Genomic DNA, 18,353 nt, shown 5'->3' on the forward strand with positions numbered 1-18,353 from the left:
TTGTTTCTTCTTGTATTCCGAGATTGATCGTAAGTCTTGAGTATGTTGATGTATGCTTCTAACTAGTGTTAAAGAGAACCTTGAATATACCTATTATTTGATTATAGTGGAGATTTAAGTGGCCTACGGGTCCCATAGTTTTTTTACTTTTAGCTAACATAAAATTTTCCATACTAAAATTGTGTTATGTTGTATGTGTATTTTTTTTTGTTGATTGTCTCTAAATTGCATTTGATATTTAAAATAGATTGTGTTGTTGAATTATTCCGTTAAATTATAGATTTTCTCTCAGCAAATGAAAGAGTATGGAGTAAAAACATTAGAGAAAAATACTATATGAAAGTTGTCTTAAAAGATTCATGATTTTTTTTTAAGATATAAAATTTAATCTTTTCTATTTATTTATGTATTAAAAATTATATTTACTTTATTTTAAATTATAATAACCTAACAAATTTAATCTTTTATATTCGTGCATAAAAATAACTTAACAAATAAAATAATTTTAATAATTTATTTCATTTTGTCTATTTTCTATCGTGAAATTTATGTGAATAAAGTTTAAAGCTATTCTTCCAAAAAAAAAAAGAATATTCAAATAATAAAATAAAATAAAACCATAACTAGTTCCCAAGTTTCTTAACTTAATTAAATGTTTCACATTAGTCCTTTAACTAAAAAACATTATGAAATAGCTCCTTAACTAACATTACGTTACCTTAAACGGTCAATTTTGTTAGTTTTTTTTACAAAAAACGTTAAGTAGTGACTACATGACATTATAGGTAGACAAATGTAACTTGTTGACTCAACATAAGTGTTATATTTGCACTATTGCGTTGAATCTTCATCATTTTCTTTCTTTTTTAGATTCTAGGGTTTAATCTTAATCTTCCATATTTTGTTTTTAGATTCTAGGTTGAATCTCCATCTTCCAAGTTTAGTTTTCAGATTCTAGGTTGAATCTTTATTATCGATCTTTCATTTAATTTCGTTTTTTCATTGTTTGTTGTGTTTCTTTATGTTTGCTTCCTCAATGTCAAAGAATGCAAGCAATTCAATGTCAAACAATCAAAGCTTTGGTACAACCAGATTTGTGCTTGTAGAAACAAGAGGGTAGAGTGTTTTTGCCAAGAAGAAAGTGTTCTTCGAACTGTTAGTGATACAAATAGTGTGAACCAAGGGGAATTTTCTTTGGGGTTATAGAAACTATCAAAATCACGTGGATAAGGGCTATAATTTATTCAAGTGGTTAGGTGATGAAATAATTGATGAAAGGGATTTGAAGATTGAAAGACAAAAGAGAAAAAAATTAAATTGAAGAATGAGGTTATCCACACTAGAGGATGGTTGAAAATGTCCATTGTGATTGGGATTTTAAGCCTGGGGTTTAATCTTGTGTTTGTAACAATGTATTTCAAATAGGTTGGGATTTAGTTGGGTTGAATTTTGTGTCTGTTATGAGTTTAGTGTGTTGTCATGAGTTTATCAATGTAATTTAGTTGGGTTGAATTTTGCATCTGTCATGAGTTTATATATGTAACACCTTTATTGGTTTAATGCATTATGTTATGATCCTTAATTTCCACATCTCCTTGGTTAAAGTTAACTCTCTCAACTTCTTCTTGGTGATAGTTTAGTCCCTAAGTGGTTTTGTCATCACCCAAATTCACTTTCATACCAGTGGTTCCCTTATCATCCAAATTCACTTCCATATCAATGGTCACCTCGTAAGCCACATTCCCTTCCATATCACTCGTCCCCTTATCCCCAACATTCTTTTTTTTAGAAAAAGCAAAATGCATTATAACAGAAAAGCACAAGAAGTGCTAGAATACAATCACACCAGGCCAAACGCAATGCCAACATAGCAATCTTGTTCTAAGCATAATATCACATACTGCTGCTAAAACACTAAAAATAGTCTAAATACCAACTGCCTGCACTAGCAACTACAATATAACAACACTATTGTCCCCTTATCCAAGTTGTATCCTTCATCCACAACATTATCAAACATGGTGGGTGTAACACCCTAAATTCAAAAACTTATATATTAAGTATTACATGACAATTTAAGGTGTCACTAATGAAAATCCTTTAACAATACAAATATTTAACAAACACGCAGCAGAAAATATCAACGTCATACAACACCTATCATTGCACGCTTACCTTCACTTAGGGTATCATTGCGGTGATATGGATCTTATTTCAAATAATAAACCATTTTAACTTAGATCTTTAGTCTCAAACTTCAAATTATAATAAATTATTTTCAAAATAGAGAGTTATCATATTCAACTCTTAACAACTTCAACATAAACCGAATGAAACAATTAAATTCCGATAAAACATAATAAGTAAACAAACTTTCTCAACCCCGATGTTACACGATCAAAGGAAGACTTCTAAGCAATGATAAAACTAAATGAATCAATACTGGGAGCTAACTTCCACTCACAATGGCAAAATCTACTTCTGAGTATCTGCAAGATGTCCATGGTGGACAACATCAAAGCATAGAGGGTGAGAAATAACATTCAATATAAACAGTGTAAAGAATGCTAAGGTTGGGAAACATACAATAAATGAAAATTCATTACACAATCAACAACAACATGGTCTCACACCCATTCACAACAACCTACACACATTCTTAACCAATCAACAACATCACGAATAATCAACTGCATATTCAAGTATGTATGCAATGTAATCCATAATTGACTCTTTATGCACGCGGTACCATTTATGAACAGTCAGGTTCATCTCACTCTTCGATCCCCACCATAGGATCAGATTCCCTTTTAGAACCACCGCACACCAAAAATCACCGATAATCACCATATAACAACGCTTCACTAATACCTTAATAGAATTAGATACTCACACTTGATGCCCATCATAGGGTCAAGGCTCACCAAAATTAGACCGGAGTCTGCACACCATGATGCATAACTCTCAACAACAAGCATTATCACTAAAAGATTCACTAAAATTCACCATGCATATATCACTATTACATATAACATCAATCACCATACATAACTATTAATCAATATTACGACAATCAATAAACAACACCAATAATAGAAACTCAACAATTGCATACTCATAAACATCCACTCATGTTAATTCATCATAACATCAACACATTATCAGAATAACACAACGATTTGTTAAACGATCATACAATTAATCACAAACATACCTACAACAGGCACATTACTACCTCTCAACTATTGTGCCAAGCATTACCATGATGTAACTCTGAGCATTACCTTTCTAACGCTTCAAACAACGCGTCATTTAGACATACGGATCAAAAGTTATGGTATAAAACGTCGGGAAATCAAACATGGTTCAATTAAGAATTTTTCAAAAATTATACAATATCAATCATGTTATCATGATGCATTTAGCCCTTGAAAACATTTCTATTTGATGGTAATTCGCGTTAGCTTTTCAACACTTTGAACCGTGCCTCAAACGAAGTCACGAATCTCCAGTTACAATCAAAACAATATTTTGCACAAAATTTGCCTTTCTAATTCGAATCAAGTGTAAATTGTGATGTGAATCAAATCAGACAGGGACTCCTAGAAGGCCGTGATTCGAATCAAATTCATAATGCAAAAGCTATAATTCGAATCAATTTCGTCTGTAGCATTTTTCAGCTAATTTTCACGGGAATTTCACTTCTAAAATCATTTTTTTCCAACTTAATTAGACCTATCTTAGACATTCCCTAACATGTCAAAATAGCTTATTTCAAAAATCTATTATTATAGGTTAATTTCCATTGTAATCTCATCATATTTTCATCAATTAACATCTTAATTTCGCCAATTAATCATTATCAACAATACATCAAAACAATCACCCCCACATTCATTAATGGTAGAAATTTATACATGTATAATCATGATGATTCAAGTATAAATTCAGTCACAAATCACATGTAGAAACATAACAATCATCAATTTCCTTATTTCTAACACAACAATAATTCATAGAACCAAATCATGGAACCTTAATGAGAGCAAGGACCTCTCTTCTCTATCCCATCATGCAATACACTCATATTAAAAACCCTTTATCCCTCTTACCTTGTAATTCCAGAAAATTCAGCAAGATGAAACTCAATTGATTTCTTCTCTCAAGTCCTAACACTCTTTTTCCAAAATCTTCGTTTCTCTATTTCATTTTTTCACGTACTAATAGAATGAGTCTATTTTTCTCTAATTTTTAGATTATATATTATTCTAATTACTTTTGGTTAATTAAACTTAGGCTCAACTAACATAAGCTTCTCTCCACCCACCACTTGATTATCCATATTCACTTTTTACCCCCAATTTTTACTATTTTCTTATTTATTTAAATAATCCACTAATTATAATTATTTTAATTAATTAAAATCTTAATTAATTCTAAACAACTATACCAACCTCATACTCTTTCTCCCTATACCTCCACCTCAAGAATACTCACCCCAACCACACAACAAGTAAATATATCACACAAAAAGACATAATTAACTTAAAGAAAATTATTTAACAAAAACAGAGTGTTATAGTGAGGACCTCATTCAAGTTGACACCTTCATCCACAACATCTTCAAACGCAATGAGAATTGGGTATTCTAGTGAAAGTATAAGTTTCTCAATAATGTCGGGTTGTGAAAGAGGATGAGTAACATACAAATGGCATGTCCTAGTCATCACTGCAATTGTTTTCTTCCTCTTAGTTCCCTTGTCATATTCCAACAGAACAATTTCATTAGCATTCATTTCATCGTAATACCAATGCTTATCTATTATTGGATAACTTAACTCTTTTAATTTGCCAATTTTTTTTTTTTTAAAATAACTCCAATAATCAAGATCAACATCACAAATTGTCTCTAACCCTATATAACTCAACTTGGTAAGATTAGCAAACTCCTTAGAAAACTCACCAGAATGATGCAGAGTACATTGAAACCTCTACTCCATGATCTATTCAAGCTATATAAGATAGAAAAAGTACTTAGGAAGATGACTAAATTCGTATATTAGGGTTTCAAAATCAAACGTTAGTTGACTGCAGAAATGGTGAGGTTTCGTCTTGAAGATATGGCTTCAACGTTTGTTTCATCACCCTTCATTTCGTCTTTTACAGAGTTATGACTACAACTTTTGTTTCTTCACACTTTTGTTTCGTCTTCAGAATTCAAATGGTGTTTCTTCACACTTTATTTCTTTTGTCCTAAATGTCATATTCTAAATGTTTCAATTTTTTTTATTTCAAAAATTTAAATCAATAGAAAATAACCAAATTTTAAATCATATTCTTAATGTTCAACAAAACAACACATAGCATTTAAAAAAAAAACTAACGGAAGAAATCATTTAAAATAACCGAAGGTAAGTTACAATAACTTTTTTTAGTTAAGGAAATAAAACAAAATATTTATTTATGTTCAAGAAAAAAAATGCATTCATAAATATCAATTGATATGTTGTATCTGAATTTTTTTATTGTTGTACCATCTTTTTAGAAGTTATTACTCAATATACCACACTTTTCAACACAATTTCCAATATACCATCTTTTCAAACGTTTTTTTTATTGTTATAGAACCTCCGCCAATTGAATGGGCGGAGGTGTGTAAAATATAAGAGGCTCCGTCCAATGCATTGGCGGAAGCATGTAAAGTTTGTTTTTTTTTTTTTAAAGAAAATTGCACAGCTCCGTCCATTCATTGGACGGATGTTCTATAAAAAGTAAAGGCTCCGTCAATTCAAATGGCGGAGGTTCTATGCAGAACATTTTTTTGTTTGAAATGATGGTATATTAGGAAATATGAATGAAATTGATGGTATATTGGAATTTATTTTCTATAAACATGGTATGTTGGTAAAAGATTCTGTTGTATCTATCCATTTAATTTTTATTTAATTCTAATAATTTAAATATATTGATTTGTAAAGTAAAAAATTAAGAAAGCTTGATGCATTGCATGCCAAGTTAATTGATGTTTTAAGTTTTAATACTAAGATTATTATGTCTGATATCTTTCCGTATAAACTTTAGTGCTGTAATGTTTGACAAAATGTCCCTCCCTAATTCCCAACGTCAAGGCCAACCCAAAGGAATGAAATACTCATCATTTCATTCCGAGAATTCCAACACTCTCTCTCTCTCTGACAAAACCTTATGATTATCGAAATCTACCACACCACACCACACACTGGGTGGGTCCCACCTCTGTTCTTTCTTTACCCTTTCACCTCCGTCAATCAACAACATTATAATTATCAATTATTACTCTCTCTCTTCCTCTGTCTCTAGCTGTCTACTGTCTAGTAATTTAATTTAATTAAACACCCATTATTATTATTTTTAAATTTTAATTATAAAACTCTCTTCTTGTTATTCTTACTTTCGAAGAATCTCCATCAACCTTCAATTCAATATTCATCTCAATTTTCTAGGGTTTCTCAACCGTTTATGCATTTCCCCCTCTCAGATCCACAATGTCCGGACCCCTAGATCGTTTCGCAAGACCCTGTAAGTACACTCACTCACTCACACCTTTTCAATCGATTCTATTTTCATTCCATTTTCCTAATTCTTGTTTCAATTCTGGAATTCGTTAGGTTTTGAGGGGTTTTCTGGTAGTGATGACAAAAGGGAACGGAGATCTGATTTTGAGAACTCGGAAGATGAGAGGAGGACCAGAATCGGATCTCTCAAGAAGAAAGCGTTGAATGCTTCCACTAAGTTTAAGCATTCTCTTAGGAAGAAGAGTGGGAGGAGAAAGAGTGATGGACGTGTTAGCTCCGTTTCCATTGAGGATATTCGGGATGTCGAGGAGCTTCAAGCTGTCGATGGCTTTCGCCAGTCTTTGATCATGGATGAGTTGCTTCCCGATGCTTTTGATGATTATCATATGATGTTAAGGTAATTTATTCATTTTCTATGGTGTTTGGACTCATTTGGACTTGTGATCTTGTGATTGTGTTTATTTTGATTTTGTTCAATTTTTTAGATTTTTGAAAGCAAGGAAATTTGATATTGAAAAAGCTAAGCATATGTGGGCTGACATGCTACAATGGAGGAAAGAGTTTGGTGCTGACACTATAATGCAGGTAAAATGCACCTAGAATTTGGGGATTTTCTTTCATTTGTCTTTTGTTTCTTAAGGTTCAATTACAAGGAACAAAATATCTACTTTTAGGGTTATATTCGGATGGATGATTTTGGAGAGGAGGGGAGAACTTAATTTTCTTTTCTGAAAACTAATATAGTGTGCTTGAACTGTTACACGATAATTTATTATGTTATTACTTTTAGGGTACATTTGGATGAATGATTTTGGAGAGGAGAGGCGAGCTTAGTTTTCTTTTCTGAAAATTAGTTTAGTCTGCTCGAACTTTTACATGATCATTTATTGTGTTATTACTTTTAGGGTACATTTGGATGGATGGTTTTGGAGAGGAGGGTTGAGCTTAATTTTCTTTTCTGAAAACTAGTTTAGCGTGCCTGAAATGTTACTTGATCATTTATTTTGTTATCATCTCAATAGGAGTATGTCAAAATGTAGACATAGTCCTCTAAAACCTTCCCTTCCAAAGCCCTTGATTCAAACATAACCTAATGTTTTGTTTTTTGCATCAGGATTTTGAGTTCAAAGAGTTAGATGAAGTTGTGAAATATTACCCACATGGCCATCATGGTGTAGATAGGGAGGGAAGACCTGTGTATATTGAAAGGCTTGGAAAAGTTGATCCTAACAAGCTTATGCAAGTTACAACTATGGATAGATATGTAAAGTACCACGTGCAGGAGTTTGAGAAATCTTTTGCAATAAAGTTTCCTGCTTGCACTATTGCTGCCAAGAGGCACATAGATTCAAGCACCACAATCTTAGATGTTCAAGGAGTGGTATGTTGCCAATAATTACTTCACGTTGCGTTAGCTGTAAACTGAAGTCCTAAATCATTCTAAACATTTTTATTTTATGATTCAATTATCAGGGCCTTAAGAATTTTACCAAGGCAGCCCGGGATCTCGTCATGCGATTGCAGAAGGTTGACGGCGACAATTACCCTGAGGTGTGATATCTCATATCCTGTATATTGCTTTTGCTATTATTTTTTAACGTCATCACTCTTTTATTGAAAAGTTCAAAGGTGATATGCCATGGTCTCAGTGATTACCAAAATTTTTGTGTGCTGATACAGACACTCTGCCAAATGTTTATTATAAATGCCGGCCCTGGATTTAGATTGTTGTGGAGCACTGTCAAGTCTTTTCTTGATCCCAAAACAACTTCAAAGATCCATGTATGTTGAATACCATCCTCTAGCCATTTAAAACTATGTTTAATTATTATAGTATAAGTTGCTGACATTGCTTGATGCTTGGCTGGAAATTACTTAGGTTCTTGGAAACAAGTATCAAAGCAAACTACTTGAAGTAATTGATGCAAGGTACTTATGGCTTCATGACGTTTTTATTTTCTATTGACAAATGTATTCTTTAACAAGCCTAACTCATTGTGCACTTTGTAAAGTGAGTTGCCAGAATTTCTAGGAGGTACCTGTTCATGTGAATATGAGGGAGGCTGCCTTAGATCTGATAAAGGTCCATGGAAAAATCCTGAAATATTGAAGGTCATATTCTATTCTTGGTTGATTTTTTTTGACAGATCTTTATATTGTACTTTTGCAGAAGTTATACTATACCGGTCTGGCTTGTAATAAGCTGACAGTTGATTGTGTTTGCACATTTTGTAGATGGTTCTCAATGGTGAACCACGGCGTGCAAGGCAAGTAGTAAAGGTTCTCAACAGTGATGGGAAGGTTATTGCATATGCAAAGCCTCGATACCCAATGGTAACTCTTTGCATGACTGATTGTTACCTTGATCAAGTGGAGCTAATTTGGTGCTTCACACATTTTTCTCAATGGTCTATTTATCATATATCACTCTTACTTATGCTACTCCTGCCTAACAGGTAAAAGGCAGCGATACATCTACTGCTGAATCAGGGTCAGAAGCGGAAGATATAGCTTCTCCAAAAGCAAGGAAGAGCTATTCGCACCTTAGACTGACCCCTGTTCGTGAGGAAGTGAGTCTTGATCTGTTATACAAATTTCTATTACTTAAAATATATATTACATAATACGTAATAGCTAATCTGACAAGATATTGTGGAAAAAGGCTTTGGCTGTTGTTTGTTGCAGTCCACAATATTTAAAGATATTGTGAGATGACATGTAATCAAAGTATAACATTAAGAAACCTGTTTTGAGAATTTTTCCTGTTCTGTTTTGGTTATAATTCTCGTTCATATTGTGTTTTTATCAGTCTAAGGTGGTAGGAAAGACAAGCTTTGCAAGTAATTTGTCTGGGTATGATGAATACGTTCCAATGGTAGACAAACCTGTTGATGCTGAATGGAAGAGGCAATTATCTCTACAGAGGACTCATACCTTAAAAGGTTGGTGACTTCTTGGCATTTATTGATGCACCCTTTTGATGTATCTTCTTATTTTTCTTATTCACTAAAGTTTCACCCAATTGCACAAATAGGGTTATGATGATTGTTTCTGGACTATGCCACTATAACTTAAGGTTTAGCATTTATGGGTGTATAAATTATTTATATTATATTTTGCTATAGCGTTTTTGGGGTTGGCCACCACACAATGTTAGCCAAGATTCAAGATTGACAACTATGGATCATTCATATAGCATTCAGATTTCATTTGCATGTAAATTTCAAAAAAGGCTTTAGATGAGGGTGTCTGTTTGAGATCAGGACCACTCCTGGACTTATATTTAAGAGTTCTAGCTTTTAGGAGATTTAGTGATTGTAAGCATTGCTTATTTTTTTGATGTGCATTATTTAATATTATTTTCTCAAGCAAAGATTAAACAGGATTTTCAATACAGGAACGCGTCCTCTTCCTGACATACAGAATACTCCAGAAGGAGTTAAAGCTCGGATTTGGGTAGCACTGACTGCCTTTTTCTTGATGGTATTCGCTCTTTTCCGTCAATTTTCTTGCCGCATGACCAACAAACTTCCTGGAATATCATCTAATGACGATCAGAGAACTTCAGAACCAACTCTCGAGACAAGAAACATGGAAGTTCTTTCTCCATCAACCCAAGAAAATACAGAGGAAATTCTCCTTCCCTCGTTGCTAAAAAGGTTAGGTGAGCTTGAAGAGAAGGTTGACACACTCCAATCTAAGCCATCTGAAATGCCATATGAGAAGGAGGAATTGTTGAATGCTGCTGTATGCCGGGTGGATGCTTTGGAAGCAGAGTTAATTGCTACTAAAAAGGTAGGATGGGTATTTTGCTTAACACCAATAAAGTGCAGTCATGGGAAACAAATTTTATGATTGCCAAGTATATGTCTAAAGCATTGAGATACATCCCTTTCTCCTCCTTTTTTCTTATTCTTTGTTTGTTTTTGATTGCATGTTGCTTTCAATGTAGTAGAATAAGTTACTGCTTTCTTGGAACCTAATTTTGTGTTTTTAAAAATTGTCTTGCCTAAGTTAGGCCTAATATTTGATATGGTCTGGATTATGAATAGGCTCTCTATGAAGCGTTAATGAGGCAAGAAGAGCTGCTTGCTTACATTGACCGCCAAGAAGAAGCCAAGTTAAGGGTAAGTAGGCATCTGTATCTTCTTAGCAAAGTTAAAATCTTTAAAAAAATGGACAATTTTCAGATTTCTGATATGTTTGTTTCCATCTTTTGTTGTGTTTCATTCAGAAAAAGAAGTTTTTCTGGTGAGAGGTATATGGCTCATAGAAAGATACTCCACAAATATATGCCGGTGAAGAGGATGTTTCTCAGAGCGCGGTTATACTTAACTTACGGAATGTTGTACCAATGATGTAACCCTATCCACTGTTTTTCAGTGTTCTATGAGTAAAACTAAACAGATAATTACTTCACATGTGTGTATATCCATAATAGCATATTTGCTAGTTTGTTAAACACAAGCTCTTTCAGTTTTTGTTTGTAGCCATCTTTGTGTTACCCTTGTATCTGGTTTGTTTTCCTGCTTATAATGTCCTCTGGTTTTTGTATATCTGCTTTCTGCAGAAGTAAAACTTTGCTCTATTGTTTATTCTAATGCGAAATGTACAAAGGTACTCTGTTTTTAATTGTTTTTAATCCAGCAGAGCTTTTGAGGCACCTAAAAACAAACACAGGGTTTGGTAGGTAGTGTCACTGTCAAAAGCCAATATCTTTTATAGAATCTGTTTGCAGGGTTTGGTCAAAAGGAATATATTGGACACTAGGCTATGACATAGATGTGTTGGCTCATTATGAATTGCTGTTTCCAAAATGATGACTGCCAAAGCAGATGTGTCAGAATAAATAATTTATCTGTTATTGAGACACTTTAATATCTATCTTAACTGTTCAAGTATAAAGTAAAATCAATTGCTTATATTATTAAAAATACAGGTAAGAAAGTAGCATGAATGCATGAAATATACTTGGAGAAATCCTCCTTTTTACATTAAGTTTGAAGATTGCACATAGGCAAAGGTGTTACAATTACAATGATAATGAAAACCAAATGTTACTACGAATGGGCTTGAGACTCAATGATGTAACATATACACAATTGTCAAAATATAGCAAACTTAGAAGAATAACAATACTGTATGAAGAAGATAGGTGAATTCTGCATGCATTCAAGGGGGCTGATAATATAGATAGTCTCCAACTTTACAACTCTTTGGCTTTTGAAGATCACATAGCAAATGAAGTTACTAACGGAAGCAGAACTGTAATCACACACAAACCCGATTAAGTTTGTGAACAAAAGCAAGCACTCAAGGAGAGTCTATAAAAGAAGAATCTTATGAAAATGCACAACAGATGTAACGTACCAACTTCTTCTTCTTCTTTTTCTTCTTGTCAATTTGAGCTTGAAGACCATCTTGTCTAGCAAGAGCATCATCTAGTGCCTAAAAAAACCATATACATCGGTTATTCAATGAATTTTTCAGAGAAAGTAAACAAGTATTATCAAGAGCGTACCTTTTTGGTTGCACCCAAGACTTGTTCAAGACTAGTGACCCTGGTGAGAGCATTATTCAGCATTTCTTCTTTTTCTGGAGACATGACAGGTCTAGCACTGAGAACAGCAACCTTCTCTTCAAGTTCAGCCATGCGTTTCATTATGGTCATGTAGTCATTGTTTGAAATGGCAGGTGCTTTCAACATATTGTGTTCATAATACACTGAGTTGCCACCATAAAGTGCTGCTTCTGTGATTTTCCTTGGCATGCTACTTGTCATGCGAATCATGGTTACGATTCCCATGACAAGTGCCATTATTCCACCAACAAATTGACTGCTAAGTTTACCAGAATAATTTTTATTATTGTTGGAGAAATCTGCCAGCATAAGAAACAATAATTTATTAAGCGAGTTTATGTACTAAGTTGTTTATCCAAACATGACGGGAAATGATATAATACCTTTAGAAATTGCATATTTATCATTTTGAATTGTTTTCTTCCATGATGAATCAACTCCTTTGTCAAGTACTGGAACAAAGGAATCATACTTATAAACACCGCATTTCTTTGCAACCTGCAATATTAAAAAAACTTAGCAATTGAATTAGAAATTTTGAGTTTAATTTCATAAGGTAATGAAACTTGTTCTAATCCTGTTTGAAAAGATAAGCAAACTAGGAAGGTGATTTCCTAAAACTTACAGCATAGGATTTGGGTGTATCCGTGGATAAACAATGAACATCATGTGTCTCTGGATATGCTTCTTTGAATCCCTTCTGATATGCAGTTTCATCTTGGTTGACTGTTTTCTCCTCGATTCCGGCTAAGACCGTTCTTGCGCATTTCCCAACACCATTTTGAGCCAGCTAATTTATTGAAAGAAAATTATCGCTATTGTTTTTCTTTGCTATATTAATGTTATTAATATTAACCAAGTCGCAAAGGAAACACATAATTTTTGCAGCAAAACTACCTTCAAGATCTCTGGATCATTCCATGGACCCTTGTCAGATAGCATGCAACCGCCTTTATCTGCACAAGTACAGGTACCTCCCAAGAACTCTGGAAGTTCACTGGCATCAATGATTTCTAGCAACTTGCTCTGGTACTTGTTACCTAGCACCTGGTGAAAAAATCATTAACATGTTCAGTTCCTTGCATAACAAGTTAACTAAAAATGAACCATTGGTCAGATTTTGTAAACAGCCTATAAATACTTACATGGATTTTTGAGGTGGTTTTGGGATCTAGGAATGATTTAACAGTGTTCCACAAGAGCCTAAATCCAGAACCAGCATTGATGATGAACATACGGTTCAACGACTGTATGAAAAAAAAAAAAAGGTTCGATTAGGGTAAATTTACAAGTCCATTTAAACTATTACCATGCTTATGATATATACGACCGTCTTTGAGGATGTACAAGATGGACTATAGTACAGAGCCTCAAATTTGCCACGATTAAATTGTGGCTAAATAGGACTCCAACCGTGACTAACCTACACAGAACCTTCAAAAACTTAAGACGATTCTGATAGTAGAATAGATAAAAACGAGTTACCTCAGGATAGTTGTCACCATCAATCTTCTGAAGTTTCTGGAGGAGATCCCTTGCAGCTTTGTTCATACTTTTAAGACCCTGAGTACCAAACATTTAGTCAGCAACTATGCGAAACCTATTTCAATATGAACAAAATAGTTTTAAGTAGAATTTTGAACACACCACTCCTTGCACATCCAATATAGTTGTGCTTTGATCAATGTGCTTCTTTGCTGCAATTGAACATGCAGGCAACTTAATAGCAAAAGTCCTCTCAAACTCTCTGACATGGTACTTGAGATAACGTTCGACCGATGTTACTTGCAGCAGCTTGTTACAATCAACCTGACCCAATCTTTCAATGTAAACAGGTCTTCCTTCTTTATCAACTCCATGGTGCCCTTGAGGATAGTATTTTAGAACTTCATCAAGCTCCTTAAATTCAAAATCCTTATAACAGAATAAACAGTTTATGGTAAGATACATAAATGGAAAAATTTATGTAAAAGTCCATGATTTCTTTTTCACTTGAATATACCTCCATGATAGTGTCAGCACCAAACTCCTTTTTCCACTTAAGCATATCTGACCACATTTGTTTTGTTTTCTCTATGTCATACTTTCTTGCCCTCAAAAATCTAAACCATGATACAATAAAATTATAGGTTCATTGGAGCATTGAAATCAAACCAAGGCATTAAATAAAGCTACTCATTTATAATCATAAATATATAACGCGTGTCTTTGATTCTGCAGTGATAAAAACACGTTACTTTTGAATGTGTATAAGTCAACAAATTTGAAAATTCATTTTGATTTTTGACTAATTCAAATGTGACTCTAGGCTATGAAACTCTGACATAGACACCAGACAAGACACAAATATGGACTCGTCAAAACTAATACTAATTTGAAAATATAATCGTAATTACATGAAGCTCTTACACAGACACCATACATGACACCAACATAAACACCTCGAAACTGATACTAATTTGAAATAATGAACGTAATCACACGTGTTGATGTCAGACACTCACACGTGTCACACACTAAACCAATCTTTCAGATATTCTAGGAGGGACAAATGCGGAACCGAATAAAGATATGCTAATTCATATATGATAATTACCTTAGCATCATATGAGGATCATCATGCTTTGAGGGTAAGAGCTCTTCCAAGACGAGTGTTTGGCGAAAAGCGTCAACAATGGTTAACTCTTCTGCATCAAAATTATCTTCAATAGAAATAGACATAACCCTGCTATGCTTCCTCCCCTTCTTGGTGAAGGAATTCTTGAACTTACTAGAGGCACTCAATGCCACCTTCTTAATAGACCCAACCCTTTTCTTCTTTTCATCCTCAGAATATTCCATTTCATAACCTATCAAGAAAATCCTCAAACTCATCATCCATATTCCAATCATTACAAAACATACAAAAATCGACGAATTCAATCAAACTCACCGAGTTTAATAGGCCGGTCAACAGGCGCAGACATGAGGTCACACATGATTGAATGAATGAATATTGCAAGATAACTCGAATGATATCAAGAATCAAGCACTACTAGCATACATATTGAGGATTATTCATGTGCACCTATTAGTTATATATATACCTTTTCAACCAACATCATCAAAAACAAAAACAACAACATGCATGTTAGAAAAACTTAGAAAAAACAATCAAGAATGAAATGAATGGAGAATGTTAAGAGAAGAGATAGGGATAGGTACCTTTGACAAACAAGAATGTAGCTAGGTAGGGGTTTGAAAAGGAAGAAGAAAATGCAAATATATCAACAGAAAAATCGGGTATATTGAAAGAGTCTTGTTAGGTTTGATTTGGTGTTTGCGAAATGCATGCCACTCCGTTCATTCATAATCTTATTTCCCACGTAATCTTACCAACTCATCATATATAAATATTTGTTACAAGTTTATTTTTAAGAAGTTAAATGTTGGAAACAAAAAAAGTTATGAATATAAAAATAGTATAAGGGTTGTGTGTGATTAATTGATCCCTTCAAACTTACTGCCAACAAAAGTCAGCTGTTATATGGTGCTCAACCACTATGTATATTTAACGTGCTTTACAGCAGGGATTGAAAACATTTATGAAAGAAAAAGGGACTTGTCATCCAAAATAGCTTTGAGAATAAATCACACATGCCCAATTTTTTATCATTATTAGACTTAGTAAATGTTAATAATTTACTGAATTTTTTTCACCAAGATATTTTTTTGAAATTGTTCCTGTTAAACTAAAAAATAAATAAATAAAAAATGGAAAGAAAAGTGAATTTGAATTTGAAAAATAAGAGGAGGAAGATGAATATTTTTCGCAGAGTTTCTCTCTGCTCACAAAGTGTAGAAAATCTTATTCACTTTGCAACTGATAGCTGACGTGTTTGATTCGACCATGTGCTATTGAGTTCTTTGCCAAATTGATAGCTGACATGTTGTCGATTTTTATGGTAATTGCTCCATGTTCTTCTAGTGTACTCTCTATGACCAGATTCACCATCCATGTTGCTTGACATTCACAAATAGAAGCAACTACGTACTCTGCTTGACATGATGAAAGTGCCACTACTGGTTCTTTTCTCGAACTCCAAGCAATTGATGCACCACCTAGCATAAACACATAACCGGATGTAAATTTTTGATCCTCAACATCACTACAGAAACTTGAGTCGGTGTAACCTACTAACTTGCATTCTTTTTCTTTATCAGCTGTAGGAAACAAAATGTCATAGTCGAGAGTTCCTTTCAGATACCTTAGTATCTTCTTCGTCACTCTTGCTTCTTCTTACATATACTCCATGTTTAGTTGTGTACTTCATAAATTTCTTCTTCCTTAGGAAACTGTCAATCTTCTTATACCCAACTCTTAGAGATTGCTCAAGTCCATATAGGCCTTTATGCAGCATGTACACCTTTCTCGCTTTGCCATGTTTCACAAACTCAACTCGTTGTGCAACATAAACTTCTTCGTCTAAGGGGCCATTCAGGAATGCACATTTAACATTCATATGACACATGTGTCGACATCTAATACAACTTGACACAAATTAAACTATTTCGACACAACCTTCCTTCTATCGAGCAACCCGCTTCGACACAAGAAATTACAATTTAACAAAAATGTTAAAAATATTTTCTATTTTCAGAAATACATATCCGAGTGCACGATTTCTTCATTTTATCTAAATTAAATTCGGAGATGTATCTGCAAAGGTGTTTTAAGGTATTTTCGCAGATACATCTCAAATTAACTTTTTTAAAATTCAAAAAATTCATTCGGAGACGCATTGTAAGAACAATAGTTGATTCTGCATCTGACCTTTAATTTTAATAGTAATAATACATTGCTTCTCAGAGAAGAATTTTTTACCCTAATGATTTTTGTTTAGTGTGCACCTTTTGCTTACAGGTTCTGACTCTAATAGTATGGCGTGTGATGTCATCCGTTTCTAGAATTATTAAATTCTAACCATAAAGAATTACAAAGTGTGCTTTACAAAGACAATTCAAATCTAGAAGGCTCTTTTACAATGCTTCTGATAGATTTCTCATCAAATTGCTTCTAACTCTGACTCTAATAATGGAGCTTCTATAGATTATCAAGCTCTTACATTTGGTATAAGTTCTGAAGACAAAGTTCTAGAAAACAAGTTCTGAAGATTTTGAAGATTAGGCTCTGAAGACTTTGATTCACCATTTGATCCTTCTAAGCATGCTTCATCAACTTAAATTATGAGGCTTATGAAGATTATAAGATAAGATCAAAGGTTTTATGTGAGATAAATAGTACATGTTACAAATAAAAAATTCCTTCCACTACGCTTGTTTTATGGCGCAAGGACAATACTATAGTACCATTTTTTCTCCCATCTTCTGCTGACCGTTACGAAGAATACAACTAAGAATTGCGTAATTCCATCTTCACCCTTCAACGGATATTTTGATACCTATATAAAGAATACTTGGAAGAATGGAAAACAATACTTTACATACAAGAACTTTTGAATACGCTGAAACTCTGTTCATTTGAAAAGCTATAAATGTAAGGAACTTTTGTTCATATTCTTGTTCAAGAACACTTTTGTGTTATTATTTGTATTTCATTTGTGTAATCTGTTTATTTAGAAGCATTTTGTAAACACACCTTTGTATTTTAACTTATAAGTTGATTTTGTTCCTTGAGAGATTAGGGTATAGCCATAAGTATCAAGAAGACATTGATAGTGGGCTTTTATGGTTATAATCAGTTTGGTTATAGTGGATTAAGTCCTTGTTGACAAGGCAAAATTACCTTGGTAGATGGACTGGAGGTAGCTTGGTTAACATCGAACCATGATAAAAATATTGTGTCATTATTTTTATTCCTTGCTCCTTATTTGTTTGTCTTGGTCGTCAAAAAAAATTTTAAATCTTGAAACCCAATTCAAACCCCTTTCTTATATTTCGTTTACCTGCAATTGACATTAGAACTCCGATTCTGGTATTGATTGTTATCATACACTTCACCGTGTCAGATAAAAATCCAAAAATTCTTTGAAACAAAATGGCAGGAAATGTCCCTCCAACAACTACACCCGCTGTCAATGAAAGAGATCACTGTAGTGTCAAACTTCCAGTTTTTGATGGAGAAAAGTTTGATTACTGGAAAGACATAATAAAATGTCTCTTTCTTGGCCATGATGTAACTATATAGGATATTAGTAGTTGTTGGCTATGTTCATCCG

The 18,353-nt window shown here is 33.5% G+C and overlaps 2 protein-coding genes across 2 annotated transcripts; one reads left to right on the plus strand and one right to left on the minus strand.

Annotated features, from left to right (window-relative positions):
• Positions 1-6,202: 6,202 nt before the first annotated feature.
• Positions 6,203-11,186, plus strand: LOC131660407 (phosphatidylinositol/phosphatidylcholine transfer protein SFH8-like). Its single transcript, XM_058929652.1, has 14 exons — positions 6,203-6,558; positions 6,648-6,951; positions 7,040-7,139; positions 7,669-7,935; positions 8,028-8,105; positions 8,235-8,336; positions 8,434-8,483; positions 8,567-8,666; positions 8,790-8,888; positions 9,011-9,124; positions 9,364-9,496; positions 9,952-10,349; positions 10,607-10,681; positions 10,789-11,186. The coding sequence occupies exons 1-14, from the start codon at positions 6,525-6,527 to the stop codon at positions 10,807-10,809; spliced, it is 1,875 nt and encodes a 624-aa protein (XP_058785635.1). The 5' UTR covers positions 6,203-6,524; the 3' UTR covers positions 10,810-11,186.
• Positions 11,187-11,494: 308 nt separating this feature from the next.
• LOC131660408 (phosphatidylinositol/phosphatidylcholine transfer protein SFH3-like) lies at positions 11,495-15,221 on the minus strand. Its single transcript, XM_058929653.1, has 12 exons — positions 15,068-15,221; positions 14,732-14,984; positions 14,138-14,237; positions 13,783-14,049; positions 13,621-13,698; positions 13,281-13,382; positions 13,033-13,182; positions 12,761-12,925; positions 12,519-12,633; positions 12,076-12,434; positions 11,925-12,002; positions 11,495-11,819 (listed from the first exon to the last, which is right to left on the minus strand). Exons 1-12 carry the CDS (start codon positions 15,111-15,113, stop codon positions 11,805-11,807), a joined length of 1,728 nt encoding a protein of 575 aa, XP_058785636.1. The 5' UTR covers positions 15,114-15,221; the 3' UTR covers positions 11,495-11,804.
• Between the last annotated feature and the right edge of the window lie 3,132 nt (positions 15,222-18,353).

The sequence above is a fragment of the Vicia villosa genome, linkage group LG3, assembly GCF_029867415.1.
Source record: "Vicia villosa cultivar HV-30 ecotype Madison, WI linkage group LG3, Vvil1.0, whole genome shotgun sequence".
In the NCBI taxonomy this organism is placed as follows: Eukaryota; Viridiplantae; Streptophyta; class Magnoliopsida; order Fabales; family Fabaceae; genus Vicia; species Vicia villosa.

What these genes read in the sequence shown, in the direction of transcription:
- LOC131660407 (XM_058929652.1), top strand. Translation starts at nt 6,525, where the DNA reads ATGTCCGGACCCCTAGATCGTTTCGCAAGACCCT. An exon ending in AGATCGTTTCGCAAGACCCT is followed by an intron (nt 6,559 to 6,647) that starts GTAAGTACACTC and finishes GGAATTCGTTAG; the next exon opens with GTTTTGAGGGGTTTTCTGGT. An exon ending in TCTTAGATGTTCAAGGAGTG is followed by an intron (nt 7,936 to 8,027) that starts GTATGTTGCCAA and finishes TTCAATTATCAG; the next exon opens with GGCCTTAAGAATTTTACCAA.
- LOC131660408 (XM_058929653.1), bottom strand. Translation starts at nt 15,113, where the DNA reads ATGTGTGACCTCATGTCTGCGCCTGTTGACCGGCCTATTAAACTCG. An exon ending in GTGCTGACACTATCATGGAG is followed by an intron (nt 14,050 to 14,137) that starts GTATATTCAAGT and finishes TTCTGTTATAAG; the next exon opens with GATTTTGAATTTAAGGAGCT. An exon ending in AAACCACCTCAAAAATCCAT is followed by an intron (nt 13,183 to 13,280) that starts GTAAGTATTTAT and finishes TTTTTTCACCAG; the next exon opens with GTGCTAGGTAACAAGTACCA.